The sequence below is a fragment of the Rhincodon typus genome, chromosome 27 (assembly GCF_021869965.1).
Source record: "Rhincodon typus isolate 14 chromosome 27, sRhiTyp1.1, whole genome shotgun sequence".
In the NCBI taxonomy this organism is placed as follows: Eukaryota; Metazoa; Chordata; class Chondrichthyes; order Orectolobiformes; family Rhincodontidae; genus Rhincodon; species Rhincodon typus.
The window spans coordinates 31,767,438-31,793,639 of record NC_063358.1 but is presented as its reverse complement, the minus strand read 5'-3'; the positions used below and the strand labels follow the sequence as shown (position 1 = coordinate 31,793,639).

The window sequence follows — 26,202 nt, the reverse complement described above, 5'->3', positions numbered from 1 at the left end:
GCAACACCCTTCCTATGCCTACTTTATCAAACTCCCTTGGCATCTTATATGCAACAACCAGATCTCCTCTTGTTCTTCTAAACTCTAGAAAGTATGTGTCAAAATGCTTGGTCTCTCCTTGTAAGACAAGCCTCTCATCTCTAGATTTAAGAGGTTGGAAAGTGTAGGTGTATATAGAGACCTCGGTGTCTTTGTAGATAAGTCACTGAGGGCAAAAATGCAGAAAAAGTAAGCTATTAAGAAGGCTATGACCGATGGTGTGCCAGGAGGATCAGTGCTGGGTCCATTGTTGTTCATCATTTACATAAACAATTTAGATGACAAAATAAGAGGTATGGTTAGTAAATTTGAGAATGACACCAGAATTTTTGGTATAGTGGACAGTGAAGAATGTTATCTAAGAGTACAACAGGGCCAGTGGGCTGAGGAATGGCAGATGGAGTTTAACTTAGATAAATGTGAGGTGTTACATTTTGGTAAGACAAACCAGGGCAGGACTTATATACAGTTTACGTTAGGGCCCTAGGGAGTGTTGTTGAACAGATGGACCAAGGTGTGCAGGTGCATTATTCCTTGAAAGTAGGGTCAAAGGTAGACAGAGTGGTGAAAAAGGCATTTGGTATGTTTGCCTTCATCGGTCAGAGCACTGAGTACAAGAGTTAGGATGTGATGTTACAGCTGTACAAGACATTGGTAAGGCCACATTTGGAGGACATTGCACAATTCTGTTTACCCTGCAATAAGAAGGCTGTTATTAAACTGGAAAGGAAGCAAAAAAGATTTACAACGATGTTACCCAAGACTGGAAGGTTTAAGTGATAAGGATAGGCTGGAACATTTTTCCCCAGAGCATAGGAGGCTGAGAGGTGACCTTATAGAGATCATGAGGAGCAGAGGTAAAATGAAGAGTCAAGGCCTCTTCCCCAGGATAGGTGAGTCCAAAACTAGAGGGCATAGGTTGAAAGTGAGAGGGGAAAGATTCAAAAGGGAACTGAGGGGCAACTTTTTCACAGAGAGTGTGGTGCATATATGGAATGAGCTACCAGAGGAGGTGATGGAGGCAGATACAATTACATTATTTAAAAGACATTTGGATAAGTACATGGATAGGAATGGTTTACAGGGATATGGGCCAAATCCAGGCAAAGGGTACTAGTTCAGTTCATGGAATCAAGTCGACATGGCTGATTTGGGCTGAAGGGCCTGTTTCTGTGCTGTATGACTTTGTAACTCTATGGCTCTAATGGAATGTTAGCCTTTAGTGCAAGATCTGAGTGCAAAGTATTGAAGTCCTGTTTCAATTGTTTTTGAGCTTGTCTAAACCATACCTGGAGTAATGTGTACATTATAGGTCTCCTTATCTCAGGAAAGGTGTTGTAGCCAGGGAAGAAGTCTAACTTTGGTGGTGGGAAACTATTAGAATTCCTACTGAGGGACAGAATAAATCTGCATTTGGAGAGGCAGGGATTAATCAAGACAGTCGGCATGGTTTTGTTAAAGTAATGTCATGCCTGACCAGTTTGATTGAATTTTTGAAGTGGTAACCGGGTGTATGGATGAGGACAATTTTTTTGATGTTGCCTGCTTGGACTTCAACAAGGATTTTGATAGGGTCTCGAATGGGAGACTGATAGCAAAGGACAGAGCCCTTGGAATCAAAGGAAATTTGGCAAATTGGATTCACAATTGGTTGACTGATGGAAGCAGAGGATGATTGTTAAGGGGTGTATTTCTGACTGGAAGTCTGTGAATAATGGCGCCCCAAAGATGTCAATGGTCAACCCTTGCTATTTATTGTTTATCTAAATGATTTAGACTTAATCTAAGAGGTGTGATCAGTAAGTTTGGCAATGATACAAAAATTAGTGAGCAGGGTAGCCTCAGAACACAAAAGGATGTAGTTAGGTTGGTCATATAGGCCGATCAGTGGCAAATGGAATTCAAACTGGATAAATGTGAAATAATGCACTTGGGCAGGACAAATAATGGAAGGGAACACATGTTGAATGCTAGGACCCTGAGAAGCACTGAGGATCAAAGGGACAGTGATGTGCATGCACTCTGGTCTCTTAAGGTAACAGGACTACTGAATGAAGTGATTAGGTCAGCCCTTGGATTGCGAACAAGTTCCATACTTGAGTCTGTTTGCAAGTCAATTTGTACACAAGGTGGAATACAATGCAGGACAGTATAAAGGAGCCGTTCATAAGCATAGGAAATGTTTTTATGTTCAGTCTTTAAATTTACAACCCGGATAAGATTGCATTTGTAAGTACGAGTATTCATAAGTCAGACGTTCATGATGCAAGGACCCCCTATAAGTGCCTTTATTAGTTGAGGCTTAGAGTTTAAGAGCAGCTGGCACATTGGTTAGGCTATAGCTGCGGTGTCGTGTGCAACCTAGGCTGGTGAGTTTCAGTTATTAAGAAAGATTGGACAGGCTGGGGTCATTTTCCTCAGAGCAGAAGAGATTGAGAGGGGACATCATTGTATAAAAGCATGAAAGGTATAGATTAGGTAGACAAGAAGAAACTATTTCCCCTTGGTGGAGGAATCAATGAACAGGGGCCGTAGATTTAAGGTGAGGAGCTGAAGGTTTAGAGCAGATGTGAGGAAAATCTTTTTCACCCAAAGGATGGTAGGAATCTGGAACTCATTGGCTGCAAGAGTAGTAGAGGCAGAAATGCTCACAATATTTAAGAAGTATTTGGGCTAAGTGCTGGAAAACAGGATTAGAATATTGAAGAGATTGTGTTTGACCAGCATGGATGTGATGGGCCAAAGGGTTTTTTCTATGCCATAGATCTCTATGACTCTAACTGGTTCACCAGACTTGTGCCTGGACAGTAGAACTGTCCTATGAAGAGAGTTTGGGCAAAGTAGGCTTGTATTCTCTAGGTTCAAAGAATGAGAGGTGATTTCAATGTGGATTATAAAATACTTACAGGGAAGATGCAGGTAAAATGTTTCCTCTGGCTGAGAATCTAGATCCAGCAGGCACAATTCAAAAATAAGGTGGGGAGTGGGGAAGAGGGGACGGTGGGGAGTTGGCGGTGAGGAGTGGTTCCACATAGATCTGAGATATGGAGAATTTTTCTTTTACTCAAATAGTGCTTAACTTCAGCAATTCTTCATCTCAGGAAGCCGTGGAAGCTCTGTCTTTGCATGTAAGACAAATTTAAGGTAAAATTCTGAATCCTAATTACAGACAGAATTATGGAGATGGTGTGGGTAAATAGCATTGAAGTGCTTGATTAGATTTGGTCTCCTTATCTGAGGAAGGGTGTTATTGTTGCAAACAGAGTGTACCAAAGATTTAGCAGACTGATTCCTGGGACGGCAGGACTAATGTATGAAGGCAGGCTAGATTAGATAGGACTATATTGGTTGGAGTTTACAAAAATGAGTGGAGAGCTCACAGAAACCTATAAAACTCTAACAAGAGTAGACAGACTAAATGCAAAAAGCATGTTCCTGATGTCTGCGAAGTCCAGAACCAGAGGTCATGGTTCAAGATTATGGGAAGGTTATTTTAAGATTAAAATGAGGAGAAATTTTTTTCACTTTGAGACAATGGTGAGCCTGTGGACAGAAATAAACCACAGAAAATGGTTGATGCCAAAACATTGATAGATTTCAAGAAGGAGATAGATATAGTTCTTCGGGATAAAGGGCTATAAAGATATAAGGTGACAGCAGGAACAAGGTATAGGGTTGGATCATGTTGAATGATGGAGCAGGTTTGAAGAACTAAACAGCCTACTCTTGTTTCTGTTTTTTATGTTACAATGTTTCTCTGTAGCCAGAGACTCGGACTTCAGCAAGGCTTTTGATAAGGTCCCACATGGGAGACTGATAGCAAAGATCAGAGCCCATGGTATCCAAGGAAATTTGGCAAATTGGATTCACAATTGGTTGACTGAAAGCAGAGGGTGATGGTTAAGGGGTGACTCCAGCCCTTACGTTTGCCTAAGACCTTGGCTAGGCTGAGAACCTGTACCGGGGAACCCCTACAGATTAAGGGTACAACTTAAGTTCCGGTCTCTTATGAGAAGCAGCTAGTTCAGTTACCATTGATGTGGTAAAAGATTTGGGCTCAAATATGATGGGATGAAATTGGTTGAGAAAGATTCAACGTGATTGACTCAACATTTTTCGATTAGAAAATTGCTGTATGAGTGAAGTCTCAATTAAATGCCTAGAAGTTTTTCAGGGAGGTCTAGGGACTGTCAAAGGGGTCAAGGCCACCTTGCATGCTGACCAAAAAGTAATTCAACATTTCTGAAAGGCCTGCCCACTGCCAATTGCCTTGTGCGTAAAAATAGAGGCAGAATCAGAAGTCTGGAAAGCGAAGGAATTATCAAACCAGTCCAGTTTGCGGAATGGGCAGCACCAGGTGTACCCAAGTGTAAAGCCCAATGGGTTGGTTCACCTTTGTGTGGATTTCAAACAAATGGTGAACCGCTTTTCACAGCTGGATAAATATCCAATCCCTCGCCTAGAGGACTTACACGCAAAGCTGGCAGTGGGTGGGGGGAGGTGGGGAGGGTGTGGTGCTGTTCTTCATGAAGCTGGACAGGATCCATGCATACCTGCATTTACAATTAGATGACGATTCCCAGACATACGCTACAATTAATACCCATAAGGGCTTTTTTTAACCGAAACATAAGGCTGCCTTTTTTGGGTATCATTAACCTGTGCCATTTTCCAGTGGATGATGGAGAACATTTTACAAGGTATACCCCAGGTCGCCATTTACCTGGATGACATGCAATTAACTGGGAAGACCAATAAAGAGTATTACAAGAACTTGGAAATAGTGCTTAAACATTTCTCCAAGGCAGGTGTACGCTTTAAGAGGGAAAAATGTGTGTTCCAGGCACCCCAAGTGATCTATTTGGGCTACAGAGTCAACAAGACCAGGTTACACCCATTGGAAGATAAAGTGATGGCAATCAAAGGTGCTCGGCTCCTCTGTCTTTTCTGGAGTGTGTATCTTTCCTTGGTTTGGTGAATTATTACGGAAAATTTACACATAGCTTGACCTCCATCTTGGCACCCTTACATTTGCTATTGAAAAAGCGTTGGAAATGGTCTCATAGCCAGGATGAAGCCTTTAGGGAAGTGAAGAAGGAGCTATTGTCATCTAAAGCAATGACTTTCCATACAGTATCGGGGTACTGTTGGCTCACTGGTGGCCCAGCGGAAAGGAATACCCAATAGTGTTTGCACCCGGACTTTGGTTGATGCCAAACGAAGATACAACCAAATAGACAAGGAAGGTTTAGCAATCATCTTTGGTGTGAGAAAATTCCACCAATACCTTAGCAGATGTTAATTTGTGAAAGTAGCGGACCATAAAGCCCTGCTAGGGCTACTTAAAGAAGACAGGGTTGTGCCGCCCATAGCTTCAGGTCGAAGTCAGCGGTGGGCTCTTAGTCTGAGTGCGTACTATTACAAGTTGGAACACTGGCTGGAGCAGAAGTGGCAAATGCGGAGGCTTTGAGCTGCCTTCCACTGGTGGATACACCACCGGTGGTGCCGCCAATGGAAGAATCCGTTTTGGTTTTAATCTTCCTGGACATCCTTCCGGTCACCACTGACAATATCAGACTGGACACAAAATGATCCTGACCTGGTGTGATGTGGGAAACAAAAAGGACATCACAACCAGAATTGAAACCCTTCTGGACTTGGTGCACCAAATCACAGCAGAAAACAGCATGTTATTATGAGGAGCAAGAATGACTGACCTGAGCAAAGGTCACTGCCAGATGCCAGCTGAACTCCACCATTCATAGGTTTCCAAAATGAAGATGTTGGTATGAAGTTATGTTTGGTGTTCAGGATTGGATGCTGACATAGCTGAATTGGTAGGGCAGTGTCCAGAGTGCCTACAAGGACGAAAATTACTGCCATCAGCTCCCCTACATTTATGGGAATTACTGGGTAAAAGCTAGACTCGGTTACCAAACTTCCAAGTTCCTGCTTGAATATAGGACTACTGTTCACACAACCATAATGATAGCTCCAGCAAAGTTGCTAATGGGAAGAAGACTGTGCACCAGATTAAACCTGGTCTTCTGGAGCTCAGGGGAGAGGGCGAAATGGCATCAGGAATGCTAATGTCGGACATGATTCCTCTAAGTGAGGGAGGCAGTTTAATTCAGGGGACAATGTTCGGTGTCAAAACCACGGAACAGCCCTACGTGGGTAAGGGGTGTACAAAGTTTGGGTAGGAGAAGCACTCTGAACAAGCACGTGGGCCACATGAAAGCTGCAATCTCACAAACGGAGCAGGAGCAAAACATACCCGGCCCCTCATTACATCCGACAAGGCTGTCAGAGCCAGTGGGTTCTTCCCTTCCACCGAGCATTGAAGAAACCTCTGAGGATGAGATGGACACAGCAAATGTCGCAGCGTTGATGCCGTTACCATCTGAAGACGAGGCAGGCTATGGGCTGGTACACATCGCCCATATCCAAGGATGAGTCGGAGGAACCGGACCTGGTGCGAAAATGTGCCAGGAGAAGCTCCAGGAAAAGGAACGAACCTACGTCCCAGCACTTAGAAAGGGAGGGATGTACTGATTGGAACAATATCTGCCAGGATCTCACCCTCGGAGCGGGCTCTGTGCTAGCTGGGTCAGTGTTACTCTGCATGTGTAAATAAAGGGTGACTTGGTGACGAGATACAGGCCTTCATGGAGTTATTTCAAAATCCATTTAGGGCTTCATCTCCAGGACCATCATCGATGTAACTTTCGAATAAGATGCAAAAATGTAATCTTCAGAAATAATATGGGTATGATGATTCTGATTTGATTTTCTGGAGCTCACAAAAAAAACCCCAAAGACATTTGCTTGGACAGACCAATCCTGCTCAATGAATTGCCTACCTTCTCTCTGTCTAAATGCAATTATTATAATCAGTACAATGATACATGGCCTGATTTTCCTCTTTCATTGCTTATTTGCATTATAAGCGCTTTCTGTTTCTAAATTCAAGAGATATAGAGGACACACCAGCTGAAAAATGCCAGAATGATAGGTAACTGAGGCAAGAAAATACAGCCCATATATTGATGTGTTTGCTGAAGTCCCTGTCAGCAGTTAATACATTTCAATTGTTTCTAGACTGTTGGTGGTAAGTATTAATTATAGGAATTGTTGCTTGTTGAATTAATAAACAGCCCCATTACCCAGTGAGGCAAATATATGGTAACTTATCATGCTTGTGTTCTAGCTAGGGCAGTTATGTCACCCATAAGGTATTAAAAAATTTCTGTGCAACATTTTGAGGCTGCGAGAGCTGAGCTCCATAGACCCTCAGCAGGAGTGTACTTGGGTACTCCCAAGTGATGCTGGTCTTTATCATTGTGAATCATGCTGTTTAAATTTTACTAACAGAGCCAACTATAAATCTTGAAGTGCTGCACTCAGGGTGTTTGTCAAAATGTCAAGCAGCAGATTTTCAAAGAGCGCAACAAAGAAACATTGGGAACAAAAAGTCGTGTGGAATCTGCTGTGGGTTTTTCAGATTACTTGGTCAACTTTCCCATGGTTTTGAGCAGCTCTGGGTTTCAACTTTCAGCTTATTGTCAAAACACTGTTCCAAAATATAGTAATCTCCTTGGCCAATGCCATGTATGTGTAAGCCAAGTAATATAAACCAATAGAACATATGTCGGAACATATTTTCGGTTTGTTCCCTTTTGCCCTTTGCTCCTGTATTTCTCAAACAGAATATCAACCTGTGTGAAACAAAACTAAAATTTAAGTTATCAACGTGACTTATTGTGGAGGTAGATTGTAGATTACATTTAGAGTACCATTTTAAATTTATCTTGGCATTTTTCTGAGTCTGATTTATAGTTCAAAACTTGTGATGTTATAAAAGTTGTTAGGAGCCCTGGAAAACATTTCCCTGTTGGCTTTATACAATTTGGTTTAACAATTAAGGTGTAGGGAATGAAATCTTCAACTGGTCTAGCGTGGAATTCAGAAGAACAGATATGCTAATTTTCAAAAGAAACAAAGGCACTGGAAACCATTTCTCAATCTAAAAATCTCTTGTGTTAAACTATGCTTCATCGAGCAGCATCATCCCAATAGCCAACAATGCCACCAGGAGATGCTGATTTTCAGAGATAGAGAACTAGCTGATGACCTTGCCTGAGAGGAAGATCAGATAAATTATTACAAAAATGCACTCCTCAACCTCTATTTAAATACACTTGAAGAGTTGGTTGCAATTAATTTGTTAGAGCTTAGTTAACCAATGTGTTTCTGATATGCTCCAATAGTGCACTCAGCAGGGTCTGAATAAATATTTTGTGTTGTACTTACTTATCACCAGGTGGAGACCAGAGCATAGCTTTTCACTTTTATGCAATTTTTTTGGGTCGGGGATTTATAAAAGTCAGGACATGCAATTGTTGAAATTAAATAGACAATGAAAGTTTCGTGGGAATGATTGCAAATCAGTAATCTACAAAGCAGAAATCTCATTAAGGACATCACATGCAATATACTTGAGATAACCTTGAAATTGCTGTAAAGATCAGTCGTTATGATAAATTCCATCTAATTCAAGGATTGTTTAATTCAGTCTTTGTGTCTGCTTTGATGTATAGTGAGATCCAAATTGTAGGATTAACAGATGTGAGGTGATAATCATCAGTTTTATCTAGTGACCATTCTTGATTTTTTTATCTGGTACCAATAGTTATAATTGTGTTGTGGTAAGAAATTCCATGATGTAGTTATACTACCCAGGTAATGCAAAAAAAATTCATGTTAGATAATATCAGGGAAGTCACTATTTGTTTTTTTGCCAAAGTAATTAAATATTTGCTCACTACAGAACTTTTTTCTAATTTCCCTGAAGGTACTGATTTTGGTTTTGATTCTTTGAGTTTGCTTTTCCCTGACTTACTTGTAATCCTCTGTCTAATTTTTCATCAGACTTTTGTTTGGAAAGAAGTTATGAATGATAGCATAATGTTATCTTACTGGACTAGCAATGCTTTGGAATGTGCAGTTCCCACCATGACAACTGGGAAATTAAATGCTGATTCATCGAACAAATCTGGAATTAAAAACCTACTATCAATAATGGTAATTGTAAAACTATTGGATTATTGTTCTTTGTTTTAAACAAAGATGCATCTGATTCACTTTCAGGGATGCCATTTTAGGGAGGAAATCTGCTGTCCTTACCTGTTCTGAAATATATAGATAACCCCAGTGCCACATCAACATGACTAATAATTAGATTTTGGTTTTGAGTCACAGTGGTGAATTATTAACTCAGTTTCTCACTGCATATGCTGCCAGACCTGCTGTGTACTTCCAACATATTCTGATTTTCTTGGAGACTTCCACTATCTGCAATATTTTGTTTTTGTGTTAACAATTGATTCTTAACTACTCTCTGAAATGGACTATTAATCCATTGCATCTAGATGGTGACTCTCAAATTTCTCAAAGGCAGTTATGTATAAGCAATAATTAGTGGCCAGAGCAGTGAGATCTAGATCCCATGAATGAATCAACGGAGAAAAGGTGTTTCTTGACCTCGGTTTGATTAATATACTTAATGTCTCACCAGTGTCTGTAAATCCCTTCCTTTTGGCCAAAATCACAGACTCACTATCTCAGTTATAAACATACTTCACTCCCTAATACTCTGGCACTGTTGAAGTAGAAGTGTATAACAATGATTGAAAGTTGTGCATTGTTCACTATGAGTCTGTAACAATGATATCTGTTGTAGTGATTTGTGAAAGCAATTAGATTTTATGAATTTGCATTGACAAGAGAATATACAGGCATGTTTGATTTCATTTAAATTATTTTTCATTTATTTTCCGAATCTATGTTGCCCTATCTACAGTTGAAGCCTTTAAACACATTCCTTGCCTGATTGTTCTCTTTTCAATCCTTCCCTTGCACTTCATGAGCTGAAAGAAGGGACAGTCTATTCTCAAGTCGACTATTTTATCTTTGTATTGAGTAATGGTTTATAGTCATAGAGTCATAGTCACAGAATTATCACAGCATAGAAATAGGCTTTTCAGCCTGGTTTGGACAATGGAGTGGGTTCCTCTTCGCCCTCTAGATCTTTTCAGTTCTAAGATAAAATAGTAAAGTCTTTGGTTATCTTCAAATATACCATCAGGCCTGATGCTTCACCGATATCCGATATTCACTCATATTAAGGGTAAATGATAAATCCTAGAATTACAAGTTGGATTCAAACTTGAGTTGCCTCAATGTTCATTCAGTATTGTAGCATTGTGGGTTTTAGTGAGCGCTCCAATTTTACTTTGAGCAAAAACATAAAATAAGAGTAGAAATAGGGACATTACATTTAAGCCTGTTCAAAAGCAAGTTGCAAACCCCTTCACATCACTCTGGTAGCATCATTATTGGTGTGTTCATAAATATGTCTATGGAAATGGCGATAAATGTTGCATCTGTTTCCCAGTTGGTGATACATTATATCTATTCAACATGTTTTTTCACATGATAAATTAATATACACAATTTGTTGTGTGGTAGTGCATAATATGGACAAGTAGGACAAAAATAATTTGGACCCATTTGGAGAAAGATGATTTGTCATTAGATTAGAGTCTGTCTAAAAGCAATAATTTACTGTCTTTCAGACATTCTGATAGGTCAGTAATTCTAAAGTTAAAAGAACAAAGCGGTGTGCAAATGTTATTTTATCATTAAGAGAAGAGAAAGGGGTTTGGACAATTCAGAAGAATATTACTTTAGTGGTACAGTGGGAGGGGAAGAGATTTTAAATACAAAAGAGGCAGGTTTGCTCAGGTAGGGGATTAAAAGATTTGAAAGTCATGTTGCTCCCCAAACCACTCAGTTCTGTCTTTATCTGAAGTAGGAAGGTGGGAAGGAACTAATTTAGTCAAAGCAAATACATTGATACTTTGTGATAATGCGATCGTGACTCTTAATATCACCAACAATTCCAGCTTTGTCCGCTGGATGTTTTGAGATTAAGGAACAACATAGCTCCATTGTGGCAAGGACTTAGTAAATCAGGGAGTTACATGCCTTTTCATCTGCTTCTTGGATCCTGGGCATCTGTCAGTGTTGGGCAACCCCACCAATTTTCCCCACAGTATCCCTGATTCCACCATCACATGTCCAACACCACATAAGACAGCAGAGTGGCTCAGTGGTTAGCACTGTTACCTCACAGCACCAGGGACCTGGGTTCAATTCCACCCTCGGGCAACTGTTTGTGTGGTGTTCGACATGCATGGATTTACTCCAGGTGCTTTGGCTTCCTCCCACAGTCCAAAGATTTGCAGGCTAGGGTGGATTGGCCATGCTACATTGCCCATAGTGTCCAGGGATGTGTAGGTTAGGTGGATTAGCCATGGGAAATACAGGGTTATTGGGTAGGGATTGGGTGTGGATGAGATGCTCTTCGCAGGGTTGATGTGGACTCACTAGGCTGAATGATCTGCTTCTTCACTGTAGGGATTCAATGATTCTATATCCCTGATTTGCACCCAGATATCCTAATCCAGTTCCAATAACCCAAGGATCATCAGCCCACTGCACTCATGGCCAATGTGTCACAGAAAGAGAGGTGGATGTAGGCCATTAAATAGGCAATAATTGGTTTCTTACGGGCCTCACTAGAACTAAGGCTGTGAGGCCTATTGGGCACCATATTTATCCCTTAATACTATAGGGACAAGATTCAGGTCGGTGATTGGGGAAGAGGTGGGCTTGCCAGCAAAATATTTCATGTGCTCCCCCACAACAGGGAACTATGAAATCCAGCATCACCTCGTTATTCAAAGTGCACTTCAAATTCGGTACCCTCTTTCCTGAAAAAGCTCTTGAAATAGCAGGTCCATTGACAATTCCCAAACAGGAATTGGTGGATTTTTATTTCTCTAAGAACATATGGAACCAATGAAGCCAAAAGAGGATGCATATTGACATGATCTAACTAAATGACAGTACAGGCTCAGAAAACAAGCTGTGTGGTTAGACTACATCTGCAGTCAGAGCTGGAGCAGGCAGCCTGGGGTTGCTGGTAGCGAGAGCAGGAGCAGGCTGCAAGATGGTGAGAGAGCAGGCAGTCTGAGCCTGTGGCAGGGGATGGTCGAGCCCTTGTGAGGAGTGTGAGCCCAGCATGGCGAGGTGCTTGTGGACTGCGGTGTTAAACTTTTAACTGTGTTTCTTTGTTTTTCTACTTTTTAGAAAGAAGGACTGTAACGTTTAACTTTTTAACTTTGTTTTCCTTATTTTCTGCTTTGTAACTAAGATGCTGTACCTAGCCACCTTTCTACCTAAGATGGCACCAGAAGTGGTAAACTTTTCGCTGTACTCATGTAAGTACATATGACAATAAACCTAAGTAAAAACCAAAAGAACTGCGGATGCTGTAAATCAGGAACAAAAACAAAGTTGCTGGAAAAGCTCAGCAGGTCTGGCAGCATCAGGAAGCTCTGAGGAAGGGTCACTGGACCCGAAACGTTAACTCTGTTTTCTCCTTCACAGTTGCTGCCAGACCTGCTGAGCTTTTCCAGCAACTTTGTTTTTGTTCCTGATTTACAGCATCCGCAGTTCTTTTGGTTTTTACTTAGGTTTATTGTCATATGTACTTACATGAGTACAGCGAAAAGTTTACCACTTCTGGTGCCATCTTAGGTAGAAAGGTGGCTAGGTACAGCATCTTAGTTACAAAGCAGAAAATAAGGAAAACAAAGTTAAAAAGTTAAACGTTACAGTCCTTCTTTCTAAAAAGTAGAAAAACAAAGAAACACAGTTAAAAGTTTAACACCGCAGTCCACAAGCACCTCGCCATGCTGGGCTCACACTCCTCACAAGGGCTCGACCATCCCCTGCCACAGGCTCAGACTGCCTGCTCTCTCACCATCTTGCAGCCTGCTCCTGCTCTCGCTACCAGCAACCCCAGGCTGCCTGCTCCAGCTCTGACTGCAGATGTAGTCTAACCACACAGCTTGTTTTCTGAGCCTGTACTGTCATTTAGTTAGATCATGTCAATATGCATCCTCTTTTGGCTTCATTGGTTCCATATGTTCTGAGAGAAATAAAAATCCACCAATTTCTGTTTGGGAATTGTCAATGGACCTGCTATTTCAAGAGCTTTTTCAGGAAAGAGGGTACCGAATTTGAAGTGCACTTTGAATAACAAGGTGATGCTGGATTTCATAGTTCCCTGTTGTGGGGGAGCACATGAAATATTTTGCTGGCAAGCCCACCTCTTCCCCAATCACCGACCTGAATCTTGTCCCTATAGTATTAAGGGATAAATATGGTGCCCAATAGGCCTCACAGCCTTAGTTCTAGTGAGGCCCTTAAGAAACCAATTATTGCCTATTTAATGGCCTACGTCCATCTCTCTTTCTGTGATACATTGGCCACCAAAGCCATTTTCTCACCTGCTTTGGTGATGTGTCCCTCAGCATCTCAAGGGCATTTCCCTTACCAATTCACAATCCCTCCTGCCTTACACATTGTGCTTCCAAAAATCCTTGAATTCCAGCCTCCCATCCCACGCGTGCCTCCCTATCTTCTCTGATCCCTTTCCATCCCACACCCTGGAGGCCAGTGCTGATGGTTTCCTATTTCCGGGGAATGTTTGAAGTCCCAGCAGAATGCAACATTTTGTTATGGGACTGTTAAAACAATCAGGTTGCCCTGGCAGATCTCAACAACAGGATTGCCTCTTACTGAGAAGTGCAAGTCAGACCTCTCATCTCTTCCAGTGGGTGGTGGCCAGGGCCTTTTTTATAGGCGGTCAGTTTGGGTCTGAATTTTCTTCGGGGGCATTGAGTATCGTTCCTGGGATCATTTTCGATCATTCTGGTGATCTGCATTGTGCCCCATTAAAGACTATGATATATTTGTGTTCCTAGAAGTAAACACAGTAATTTAGATGTAGTCTGACTAGTTTTATATGACTAGGCTATCATTTCTTTGCAATCCAGTCCTCTAGAGGTAAAGACCAACACTCCGGTAGCCTTGTAAATTAATTTTGTGCTTGCCTACTAGCTTTTAATGATTTCATGCAAGTCTCTAAATCTACCCGCTCCCAGCTTTTGTCATTTAGAGACTATATTGATCTATCGTGGACACAAAGTAGATTACCTCACATTAAGTTCATTCTGCTACAGGGTACTGTACATATTCCGTATCATATCCTTCAAGGATGACTTAATGGCTTAGCAACTTATTTCTGCATCTTTTGTTTTGGTTGCTGCTTTCTCAGTAATTGGATATATTAAAAATTACGGGTTCAAAGCTCATTCATACAGCACTGCTTTCTTCATGCTATCAATGGAGAAACCCATGTGGGATGTTCACGCATTATTATCCTGTGGTGCTGTCAACTCATGGGAAGTCTATGTAATCTGTAAAGCACAGCTTTGAAGTGGTGCTATGTGAACAAAATTTACATAAAAGTTGATTAAAATCAACCTGGCTGCTGTTCTGAACACTTAGGTTGATCAACTTCATTTGACAGGCCTTTGGCTGACTGTACAAATCAAACACTAACTCCTTCCTGAGCTCATCTATCGTTTGATGGCTTTCCTTACTTGAATCATTAACCTGAACAAGAACAATAGAGTTACCAATGCCATTTCCTGGGGAATATCTTTTCCCCTCCTGAACCTAACATTGGCCCCGTAATTTCCTCCTAGTCTTCAAGTGATGTCTTACCTTCTTCTAAACTTTACATTCAAATTCCATTATTCTAATGTTGAGCTTTTCAGTGCAGCATTGTGACAAAATGTTTAGGCCATGTTTTATTCCTTTACAGAGCATACTGTTGATCCATTTAGGACCATGTTTCATCATTCTAGATACTCAGTGGTTTGCTTTTAAAGGGAATTCATTTGGTCTCAACTGATGCTATTAAGTTATGTTGAACTAACTGCTAAGAGCCTCATGGTATTTCTCTAACTTAAATGTACTGTATAAATATTAGTTTCCATAGTCATTCCCTGTTTAATGTTTTTTAATTCACTTACAATTACCAAGCCATGATATCTTTTCATTTCTGTGTCTCTGAGGCATTGGGTCATGAAGCAATCATGCAGTAATTTACTCATTTGAAAATCACTTGGGCATTCACAATTTGTATTAGCTTGGCATAAATTCCCCATTAAATTTCAGCAATTGATTTGGATACACATTGCTTATTTCACCGTAAGTGGATGATTTTCCTCTTCAGCTATGATGGACACCAGTATTTTCTTGCTATGAATTTTTAAAAGCACAAAAATAATACCTTGGTTAACTTCTCATGTGCCATGATTTTGCTTAACCTTTTGGAAGTCTCTTTCATTTAGAAGCACATCACCCTCTTTCCTTTTGTTCTATTTTTTCTTGAGCATGCTAGATACCTTCCATCCCGTCTTAAATGTCCAGATTTTCTAGTGATTATGACAGCAACACGATCATTGTGCACAACTGAAACTGATAGATATTTCTGGAGTCCACATGTGTGCAGAATAACGTGACAATTCAGGAATGGTTTACAGCGAGTCCAACTTTCTCTGGAGGAAATGCTGTTGACATCACAACCTCCAAAATGTAACGAATGATCAATTTATAGAATGAGAGAAACTTGCACCTAATTCATATATCTGACTCTGAAAACATTGAAGAAGTCACAAATTATTGAAAGAGATATAACTTGCTTTCTTTTAACAGCACACTAACATCAGAATTATTACCAATCACCTGCAGCAGCCTTGAAAGGATAACATATTTGTGGAATATCAAATTTCTCCATTATAACACCAAAATATTGTATTTAGAAAAAAAAATTATGTTTTGCTTCTATTTGAATACTTTTTTATTGTTTATTATACTCCCTAGATGGTAAGTGAAGGAATTTAGTGCTTTTAGTTCTATTTGTAAGAATATTTCAGATTGATTGACTGTTTACCCTGTTTCAAGCAGCTGATGTCTGTAGATTCCTGTCTTTTGAAACCAGATTAAAAGTAGCATTGAGAAAGAGGAAATCCTCCCCACTGAGATCATTAAATCCTTTTGGAGAATATTATGACTCTGGCAGAAGAGTACACTGGACAACTCCACAGCTGTACCAAAAGTGTATATGCCTTATTCAATCATCAAAAATGATTATTTTTCCTTTGTTATTACTGTTAACTAAAACAAAAGAGGCTTTCACCAATCATTTGAATAAACTAAATATAACATGTTTGTTACAGGCAAACCTATCCCTCAAACAAGTGATAGACTGATTATCAAGTCAGCTACAATGTGAGTTAATCTATGTCTGCCTTAATTCCACACACAAACACACACACACACACACACACAAACATATTTACTCACTCACTCTCTCTCTGGATTAATAGTCTGCGAAAATACTACTAGGCCAATTGCTACCCCCGAATTTTCCTCAATACTAAAATGAATTCATTTCTCAGCTGTTTCTTATTTCCTTAACTAATTCTTTTTGTATCATTGGTTAAGAAGATATGCTGTTGGTCTCCAATGCCTTATTGCTTTTGATTCTACATCCACTTGGAAAATAAATGAAAAACTAAACATACATGAAACTATGAGGGCGGCATGATGGCTCGGTTGTTAGCACTACTGCCTCACAGCGCCAGGGACGTGGGTTCAATTCCAATGTCGGGTGACTGTCTATGTAGAGTTTGCATATTCTCCTCGTGTCTGTGTGGGTTTCCTCCAGGTTCTCTGGTTTCTCCCACAGCCCAAAGATGTGCAGGCGAGGTGGATTAGTGATGGGAAATGCAAGGTTACAGGGATTGGGTGGGGCAGGTGGTGTGGTTGGGTAGGAAGCCCTTCAGAATGTCAGTGTGGACTTGATGGGCCAAATAGCCTGCTTCCACACTGTAGGGATAATATGATTCTATCTAACAGGGCACACTTTAGCAGAATTTAGACAATTAATTCAAACAATATTTCCATGCAAAGAATATTCATTCAGTTATTTAAACTGTCTGGACCAAAGATAATAAATACTGGTCTAATGGAAACCATATGCAGGATACTGTAGCTAGCCTTCACCATTTGTTTAGAAATATATCTTCATAGTGTATCATTTTTGTTAAGTATGATATATTTTTGTGAAACATTTATATTCAAGTGAAGGGTTGAAATATTTGACTCCTCATCATTAACATGATGTTCTCTGCCTAATGCTTGAATAGTCCACAGTCTGCTGCAGCATGTATGAAATAGCTTTACAGATAAAACAGCTTGTACTACATCAAGTATCATGTTGAAAACAAAAATAAACTAACATCTGGTTAGAAGTGCAAATTATTCATTTTCTGGCCCAGAGATGTTGATTGTTAATCATTAACACTTCTCACCTTGATCAAAACAGTGCTTGCTCTAGTTATTAGACTTGATTTTCTATAAATATAGTGAGTAATTAATGTGCAAATAAAGAAAATCACAAGGTGGATAAGTGTGAAACACCAAATCAACACATATCAAACAGCTACTGATGGTAATTCACAATTCATTATGGAAAATTTTCACATTAGTAACGCTGTGCGTTATTCAGGTGCCATGATTATTGCAGCGAAATCTGGGGCAATTATTAATTAATTGCAGTCGCAGAGATGTTAAATATGCATAAATTGCAAATTTATTTTGGCTAGGTCATATTAATAAATCGCTGTTTACTTCAGTTATTTAACAGCAAATGCCAAGAGAAGCTTGTTTTGTTGAGCTGAGGAAAAGTCTGGCAATAGGATGCATTGTTTCAATTTTTTTCTGTTTATCTCATAGGCTCCACATAAAGGGTTACAGTGGAACAGCCGGGAGAACCAGCAGCCTCAGCCCCTCTGGTACAAAATTTAGCACCAAGGATGCTGACAATGATGAATGTGGCTGTAAATGCTCCCAGATGGCATCTGGAGGTAAGACAGAAGAAGTTCATTTTCCAAGCTATCTGTTGTTTGTACTGGGAAACTGCATTCAAAACAGTACAGTATCATCAGTGTGACCTCTCGTTAGAAAGCAGAAGAGACTAGGAATACTTCTGTAGCAACATCCAGAAACCAGAAAGCAAAATCAGTGGAGAAATAAGAAACATTTTCTCTTCCCTCCATAATGATCGTGGCAAAGCATTTTTCGATTTCTGTGTTTTATGCTAATCAAGATGAAAAATATCTTTTACCAGTGAATGGATAAGTTTGATTTGTATTGACAACTCTTGCCAAGAAACTGTTATCCAGATTTGGTACAACTTAAGCCAAGACTTAAGACTTCCTGCATTATTTTCTAATAGAGGCAGTGTTACTGCAACCCAGCAGTTGTCTTTCAATATGAAATGATGGCCCCATTTTCCACAAAATCCCTTATTAACTCTCTCTGATATTGAGACGTTCTGCTGCAAATTTATGCCCGGTAACTAACTGAATGTACAAATGGTTAAAGTCACATTACTGAGTATATTACATCTGTCTTTTTTAAAGAGAGAAGGCTGCCAATGTTACACGAAAGGAGATGGTAATAGGGAAATTGAGTCAGATAATAACAAAAAAAAGAGACATTTGAAAATTTGGTGATGCTCAAAATAGAAAGGCCACCATCCCACTCCATGGAAATGTGCCCTCCCCATCCCCAAATACAGCTTAATAAAAACTGAAAGAACTGCAGATGCTGTAAATCAGGGACAAAAACATAAGTTGCTGGAAAAGCTCAACAGGGTGTGGCAGGATCTGTGAAGAAAAATATCAGAGTTAACGTTTCGGGTCCGGTGACCTTTCCTCAGAATGATCTGAGGGCGAAACATTAACTCTGACTTTATCTTCACAAATGCTGCCAGACCTGCTGAGCTTTTCCAAACACAGCTTCTTAGGTCCAGGAAAACTCAGCCAATAAACTGCACACAGAGATTTATTTTGGTAGCAGGAATGAAAGGCGGAAATATAAATAAAATGATACAATTTTAGAAAAGGCTCAGGAATAGAAAGACCTGGGGGTGTATGTACATGATTCTTTGAAGGAGGAGTGATAAATCAAAGAAAACGTGTCGGTAGATTCTTGATGTTATAATTAGAAGCACATTTTATGAAAGCAGGGAAATTATGCTCAGCATTTATAAAATACTTGTTCTGTCCTAGCTGCAATATTATGGCAAATTCTGGGCATCACATTCTGGGAAAGAATGGTAAAGCATGAGACAGGGTGCAGAGGAGGTTTACTAGGATGGTAACAGGGATGAAAGTCTTCACTTACATGAAGAGACTCTGAGAGAGGTTGTTGTTATGAGCATACACATTCATGTAAGAAACAGGAGCAGGAGTAGACCATTCAGCCCTTCAAGCCTGCTTTACTATTCGGTAAAATCATGGCTGATCTGATGGTGCTATGAATTTCACATTCCCATTGGCCCCCAACAACTTTTGAATCCCTTGCCTAACAAGAATCTATCTAACTCTGACTTAAAAATATTTAATGATTTTGCTTCTATCTGAGACAGAGTTCCAAAGTCGGACAGCCCTCTGAGAGAAAAAAAATGCTCTCCTCGTCACTGTCCTAAAAGGACAAGACATAATTTAAAACAACACCCCCTAGTCCTGGACTGATTTAAAATAGGAAATGTCCTTTCACAACCGTCTTATTAATTTGATTTTCAGGATCATATACACTTCAATCCTTATACATGTTATCCCTCAACTTTCTAAACTCTAATGGAAGCCCAGCTTGTCCCACCTATCTTCATAAGACAACCAACTCATCCTAGGTATCAATCTCATATATCTTTAATTCGAAAATATTGTGCCATTACCAAGCTTCAGTTCTAGAGGTGAAAGGATAGTGTTCTCTTCAATACTCTCTGTCAGCCACTCAGAGGGTCCACACACATTTACACACAGAAGGATTGACTTGGAAGTCGCTGTCAGGCACAGCTTCAGAATTCCACATAGCACAGGAAAAATTAGAGGGAATGTAGGTTCTCATGGTTTTGTTTGAAATTGAGATAAATATGATTTGATCCTGTATTTAAATTTTAGCAGTTTGACAGTTTGACAGGTATTAATTCACATTGGATTGGATGTACACTTTATTCCACTTGACTATCTCTGGCAGGAGAGAATGAATCACAAGCCCTAAAATATGTTCTCACTGTTTTAATTTCACACAATAACAGAATTTTGTAAATTCTTGCCTGAAAAATAATAAACATACTGTGGAGCTAGAATTTCCCAAAGATAAACTTCTTCAAATCATGTATTGCTGAATTAGCTGTTGCAATATCATCATCAATAATTGTTCGGTGCGGACCTAACTGCATGCCAATGGTATCTAGCTGAATCAGCCACTATAAGTGCAGAAATTATACTAATTGTGACTCAAGGTGCAGAGCTGGATGAACACAGCAGGCCAAGCAGCATGATAGGAGCAGGAAGGCTGACGTTTCGGGCCTAGACCCTTCTTCATTTTCTGAAGAAGGGTCTAGGCCCGAAACGTCAACCTTCCTGCTCCTATCATGCTGCTTGGCCTGCTGTGTTCATCCAGCTCTGCACCTTGTTATCTCGGATTCTCCAGCATCTGCAGTTCCTACTATCTCTAATTGTGACTCATAAAGTTTTCAATATTAAAGGATGAAGCAATGCCAAAGTGAATTTGAGAGGTTTCTTCAGATTCAAATGACTTATGTTTCATCATCAATCTTCTTAACCATTTATGCTTTGGATAGTTTTGACTTGAGTACAACCTTTCCTTGCCCCCTTTTCAATCAGGCCTTCTGATGTGAACCCTATCTTCATTCCAAGTCAATAGGGCATGTCTGTTGGAAAACTGGCTTCACTGTTCAGTACAGGGTGGACCATCTTGAGCATAATCAGGCCTCGAGCATTATTGCCCTTCCTGGCTAAAACCACCCACTCCTCAAATCACCTTTGGAGATCAATGATAATCATCAATTTCTTTTGTTGCTACCAGTTAATTACTTTAGGGTTAACCAAATTGTTCACAATTTGAGGTTTCTAACGCTACATATTCTCCATGCCAGACACAGATACATTCCATTTCTGTATTACCAATTAACTCTCTCTCTCTGTCAGTCTAAATGACAGTGAAACACTCACCCATTCTCTTCTCACCACCAGCATCAATTATTTAATCGCTTTTTCTGGCAAATTTTCATCTCCACCCCCTGGAAATGTCAATACTTTGAAAGCATTACTGTCTGTGTCCTATCCCTCATCAGGTCTGGCTCACTGTTCATTCCTGTCTTTTCCATCATGTATTTACTCCTAGAGCTCCAATGTTAAACTCTCAAGTTCATGTTTAAACCATTCATGATCTCCGTCCTCCCTAGCTGAATGTAAGATCTTTCAGACTTATAAACCTACAGCATCACAGTACTTATATCTTTCTAATATTGGCTTCTCAGGCATCAACTCCCTGGCATACATTTCTCAAGGAACAAAGCCTTCAGTTGTTGAGGCTCCATGCAATGGAATTCTTCCATAACTCCCTACCCTCTGCACCCTCTCTTCTTTAGAGATCCTCCTGAAAACTGACCCTTCACTAAAGGTTAAATCATTCCTTCAAATAGCTCCATCATTAGCTTATCATATATTTCTCAGCAGCACTTTGGATATTTTTGTGCTTGAAAGGCACTTGTATATCATGCAGGTGATTGTTATACTTTTTGATATCCTTGAACTTCTCAACCAGGTTATTGTCCCACAGTTAATCCAGGAAATGATATTATTCCTTTTATTATTATTTATTCATTGGATATGACCAATCTGGCTAAGTTATTGCCATTTCTCTAATGGTTCTGGAGAAGGTGGTGGCAAGCTGCCTTCTTGAACCAGTATAAGTGAATCCACAGTGCTGCTAGAGAAGGAGTTGAAGAATCTTGACCCAGTGACATTGAAGGAGCGGTGATACATTTCCAAGGAAGAATAATGTGTGTCTCGGAGGCAAACATGCAGGCAATGTTCCCTTAATTTTCATTATGGCTGCATGGGTCTCTGAAGCCCCTGTGTGGCAGCGACTTCCAAAAATGGGTGTCAATGTTGCAACCAGAATGCCAACACTGATCGTCATGTGCAGAACATTAGATAGGACGTTGTTTGCAGGCAGTGGTCTTCCCATGCATCAGCTGCCATTGGGATTCTAGGTGTTAGAGGATATGGGTTTGGAAGGTGCTTTCGGAACAGCCTTGGTGAGCTACTGCAGTGCACCTAATGGATGTACTCACTGCTCCCACTGTGCATCAGTGGTCAATACACTGAATGTGGAAGTGGTGGGATGGGATGCCAATTTAGTTATATGATTTGCTCAGCAAGATGTTGAGGTTCCTGAGTATTGTTAGAACTGCATAGAAAATACACCCAGAAAAGTATCTTGTGGATGGCGGACAGGAATTAGGAGGTGAGTTACTAACCACGGAATTATGACCTGCTGTTGTAATCACTGTATTTGCTGTGTGGTTCATGGATTGCATCATTTTAAAGACCCTTAGATAAGTACATGAATAGGAAAGGTTTGGAGAGATACGGGCCTGGAGTGGGCATATGGGACTAGTTTAGTTTGGGATTATGTTCAGCATGGACTAGTTGGACCAAAGGGACTCTTTTTGTGCTGTATGACTCTATGACCCAGTGTCATATTTCCAGTGCAATGCACTTATGAATACCATACAAAAAACACACAAAAAAACCCGCAGGTGCTGAAAGTTCAAGAGAAATACAGAAATTGCTGGAGAAACTCAGCAGGTCTAGTGGCACCTGTGGAGAGAAAGCAGAGTTAACATTTTGGCATCACTGGAGCAGAACATTAACTCTGTTTTCTCTGCACAGATGCTGCCAGGCCTGCTGAGTTTCTCTAGCAATTTCTGTTTTTGTTATGCATTCCATATTATTAGCAATGCAACAAAGTATTTTCATGTCCTGCAAAAGTCTTTTCCAGTCAGTTTTTTTGATCTGGTCCTTATTTTTTCTCCCAACTTGATGACAGCTTAGCTCCCTATTGCATTCCTATACATCCTGATACCATCTTAAGAATGATGTGGAGGTGGCGGTATTGAACTGGTGTGGACGAGATCAGAAATCACATGACATCAGGTTATAGTCCTACAGGAACAAAAACAGAAGTTGCTGGAAAAGCTCAGCAGGTCTGGCAGCATCTGTGAAGAAAAAAACAGAGTTAATGTTTCGGATCCAGTGACTCTTCCTCAGAACTCAGGTCACTGGACCGGAAACGTTAACTCTGTTTTCTCCCCCACAGATGCTGCCAGACCTGCTGAGCTTTTCCAGCAACTTTGTTTTTGTTCCTGATTTACAGCATCTGCAGTTCTTACAGTTTTTTATATAGTCCAAAACGAGTCGTGTGATTTTTGACCTTGTCTTAAGAATGCCAGTAAACATTCGATCACAAGACCATAACATCATAAGAAATAGGGCCAATACGAAACTATTTTCCCACCAACCCAACCCCTCACAGAGCATGTGCCACTGTTAATAAGATCATAGCTGATTTGATTAGCACCACCTTTTTTTTTCCCCTGGATGCCCCCCTTAACCCTTAACTCTCCTTTTATTGATCCTTAATAATAGATATTCTACCCAATCACCTCCTAGGATACTAACTGAATGGACTAAAACTGGAATTTCTTCCATGTTTCAGTTCTCTCCGTTATTTATAAGCTCACAATTCTTAAGTTTGCTCTTGCATTATTCACTCCATTATCTTGTCAGTATTGATATAAAATTTATGAATCTAAATTTCACTTTATTGAATTTTGGATACCATGTAAGCTTCTTCCTAATTGGATAAAACTATTAGAGTGTTCAATGACTTCTTGATGCCCATAAGCACTTTATAAATTTCAACCTACATCTGTCTTTGCAATGTGGGATGGGTGTCATTAAGTCTAGGGGCTTGTTCACTTTTTGTACTTTTATGTCTAATGAGAAGCTCTGTCGATGTTAAAATACACAAGTTTTTTTTTTCTCCCCCCACTGATGGAATGTGATTTCATCTGATTTTTAAAAAAAACATTGTCTGTCATTTGCAAATTTTAGGCCATTGGCATGTTCTTAAGCTGGTTCCCTGAATTTCCTCTTTCGACAATGGTATTGGAGGAGTTTCTTGCTGCTGTGCCTATTTACAACAATATTCATTTACAATTTCCTCCTTCACTCAACTAATCACTATTTTGACATGCTACAGAAGATTTACATCCTCTTTCACAATGGACTTTCTTACCCTTCTTTCTGCAGATTTTGTTGACCTCATTCTCATTATTTTGATTTGTTAATTAATCATGGTCACCTTTATTGGCCTCTCTTTATCATTTGTATTTTGTCTGCATATTTCTCATTATGTCTTTCAAAGTATTCTTTTTGTCCTGAATGGCTATATTATGAAACAATCACTCCTGTCAATCTGCTTCAGTCTTCCTTTGCAGCTTGGCATTTCAAAATTTCAAACCTGGTTGCTAGCCCTCAGCAACAGTGATGCCTGCTTTGTAATAAAATTATATCATGTTACAGGCTCCATCATATGGGAAAATTGAGTTTCATCTTCTTACTGCTGCCAGGGTCATTTACCATTGCAAAGCAAAATCAACAACTGCCTCTTGAGGGCCCATGGCTGTAGGTCATGATGCAATTTTGCATTATGTTTGCCAATCTAACACGATACCACTTGGTTGAAATGTTCCAAGAATATATCCACAGTCTTTTTGCAATCTCTTTGCCTCTTCAAGTATTTTGACCTGCTTCAGATTCTAAGTCAGTAGTTTACATTATATGTGCTATATAACAACACCAACTTCCAAGATGGTGGTGGAGTAGGACTCCTGAGCTGAAGCTCATCTGCTCTATCCGTTTCTTTTCTTTACTCCTCTTTCGTGTTTATTTTTCTTTTTATCTCCTGTCCTCGGGTGGCATTGGTGATGTCTGGGGTGAAAGCCAGTGTGGACTCCAGGCCTCAGCATGGGCTTGACTCCTGGCCTTGAGGTGAAGCCCAGTAATGTCTGGGTTGGAAGAACTGTTATTCTGATCTCTTATTTCTTTGTTGTTCTAATTTTTGCTGGACATTTCGTTACTTTATTTTTCTAATTATTTCCCTTAAGAATTTGTACTTAAGAATCTGTAACTGTGAACCTTGGTACCTAAGATGGTGCCATAAGTGGTAACTTGTAAATTCTTCATGTGAATACATGTGACAATAAAGTTAATTCTAATTCTAATTCTAAAGTTTGGGATAGAGTGGTACCACCAGTCCTCCTTTATACTCATTTAAACACAAAATTAACAAATGGTGAGACAATTCCTGATAAGAGAAACCAAATGGTCAACATAAACTTATAAAGAAAAGTAACTTATGAAACAAAAATAACATTATCCAGGATGACGATACATTCCAGCCGCTGTAGTGCCAACCTGTCTCTAAAGTTCTGAATTGTGCTGATGGGCATTGCATGCTCCCTCTCAATGGACACCCAAGCATGAATGTGAAAAAGTCAGGTACTCTGGCCCCTTCTACGGCTCACTCCACAAACCTCCTTTCCATACTGGGTATAAGGGTCTATCTGAGTAACATTGATGCAGGACCAAACAAAGAAAACACTGGCCAATACATCTACAAATTTGCTGACCACACAGCCATTGTAGGCCAGATATCAAACAATGACAAGACAAAGTACAGAAAAGAGATAATGTGCTTGGTGACATGGTGCAAAGATAACAATCTCTCCCTCAATGTCAGCAAAACTAAAGAGCTGATCATTGATATCAGGAAGCAAAAGGGAGGGCATGGCCAGATCTACATCAATGGAGCTGAGGTGGAGATGCTCAAGAATGTCAAGTTCCTTGGAGTGACTACCACCAAAAGTCTGCCCTGGACCACCCACATTAATGTGACAGTCAAGAAGGCACAACAATGCCTCTTCTTACTTGGGAGGCTAAGGAAATTTGGCAGATGATTACATTTATATTTACCATTACCCCATTTCCTCCCAAAGTTTCTGTCTTCACAAATTCAGGATTTTTCAAGATTCTAAAATGTATTTTTTCAATGAGTTCCCATTCATCTTCTCATAATCTCCAATTTTTGGCAAACTTTGCCTGGTGTATGTTATCCGATTTTTTTTTTTAGTGATAATAGGACTGTTTTCCAGTCCTGACAATCCTG

General features: G+C 40.0%; 1 protein-coding gene across 1 annotated transcript in view; it reads left to right on the top strand.

The window, feature by feature from the left end:
* Positions 1 to 26,202, top strand: part of LOC109927829 (angiopoietin-2-like) — a 220,454-nt gene that overhangs the window by 180,249 nt on the left and 14,003 nt on the right. The window contains exon 8 of the mRNA XM_048613114.1: positions 17,824 to 17,954. Coding sequence (XP_048469071.1) covers positions 17,824 to 17,954 — 131 coding nt within the window. The remainder of the gene's footprint in view (positions 1 to 17,823; positions 17,955 to 26,202) is intronic.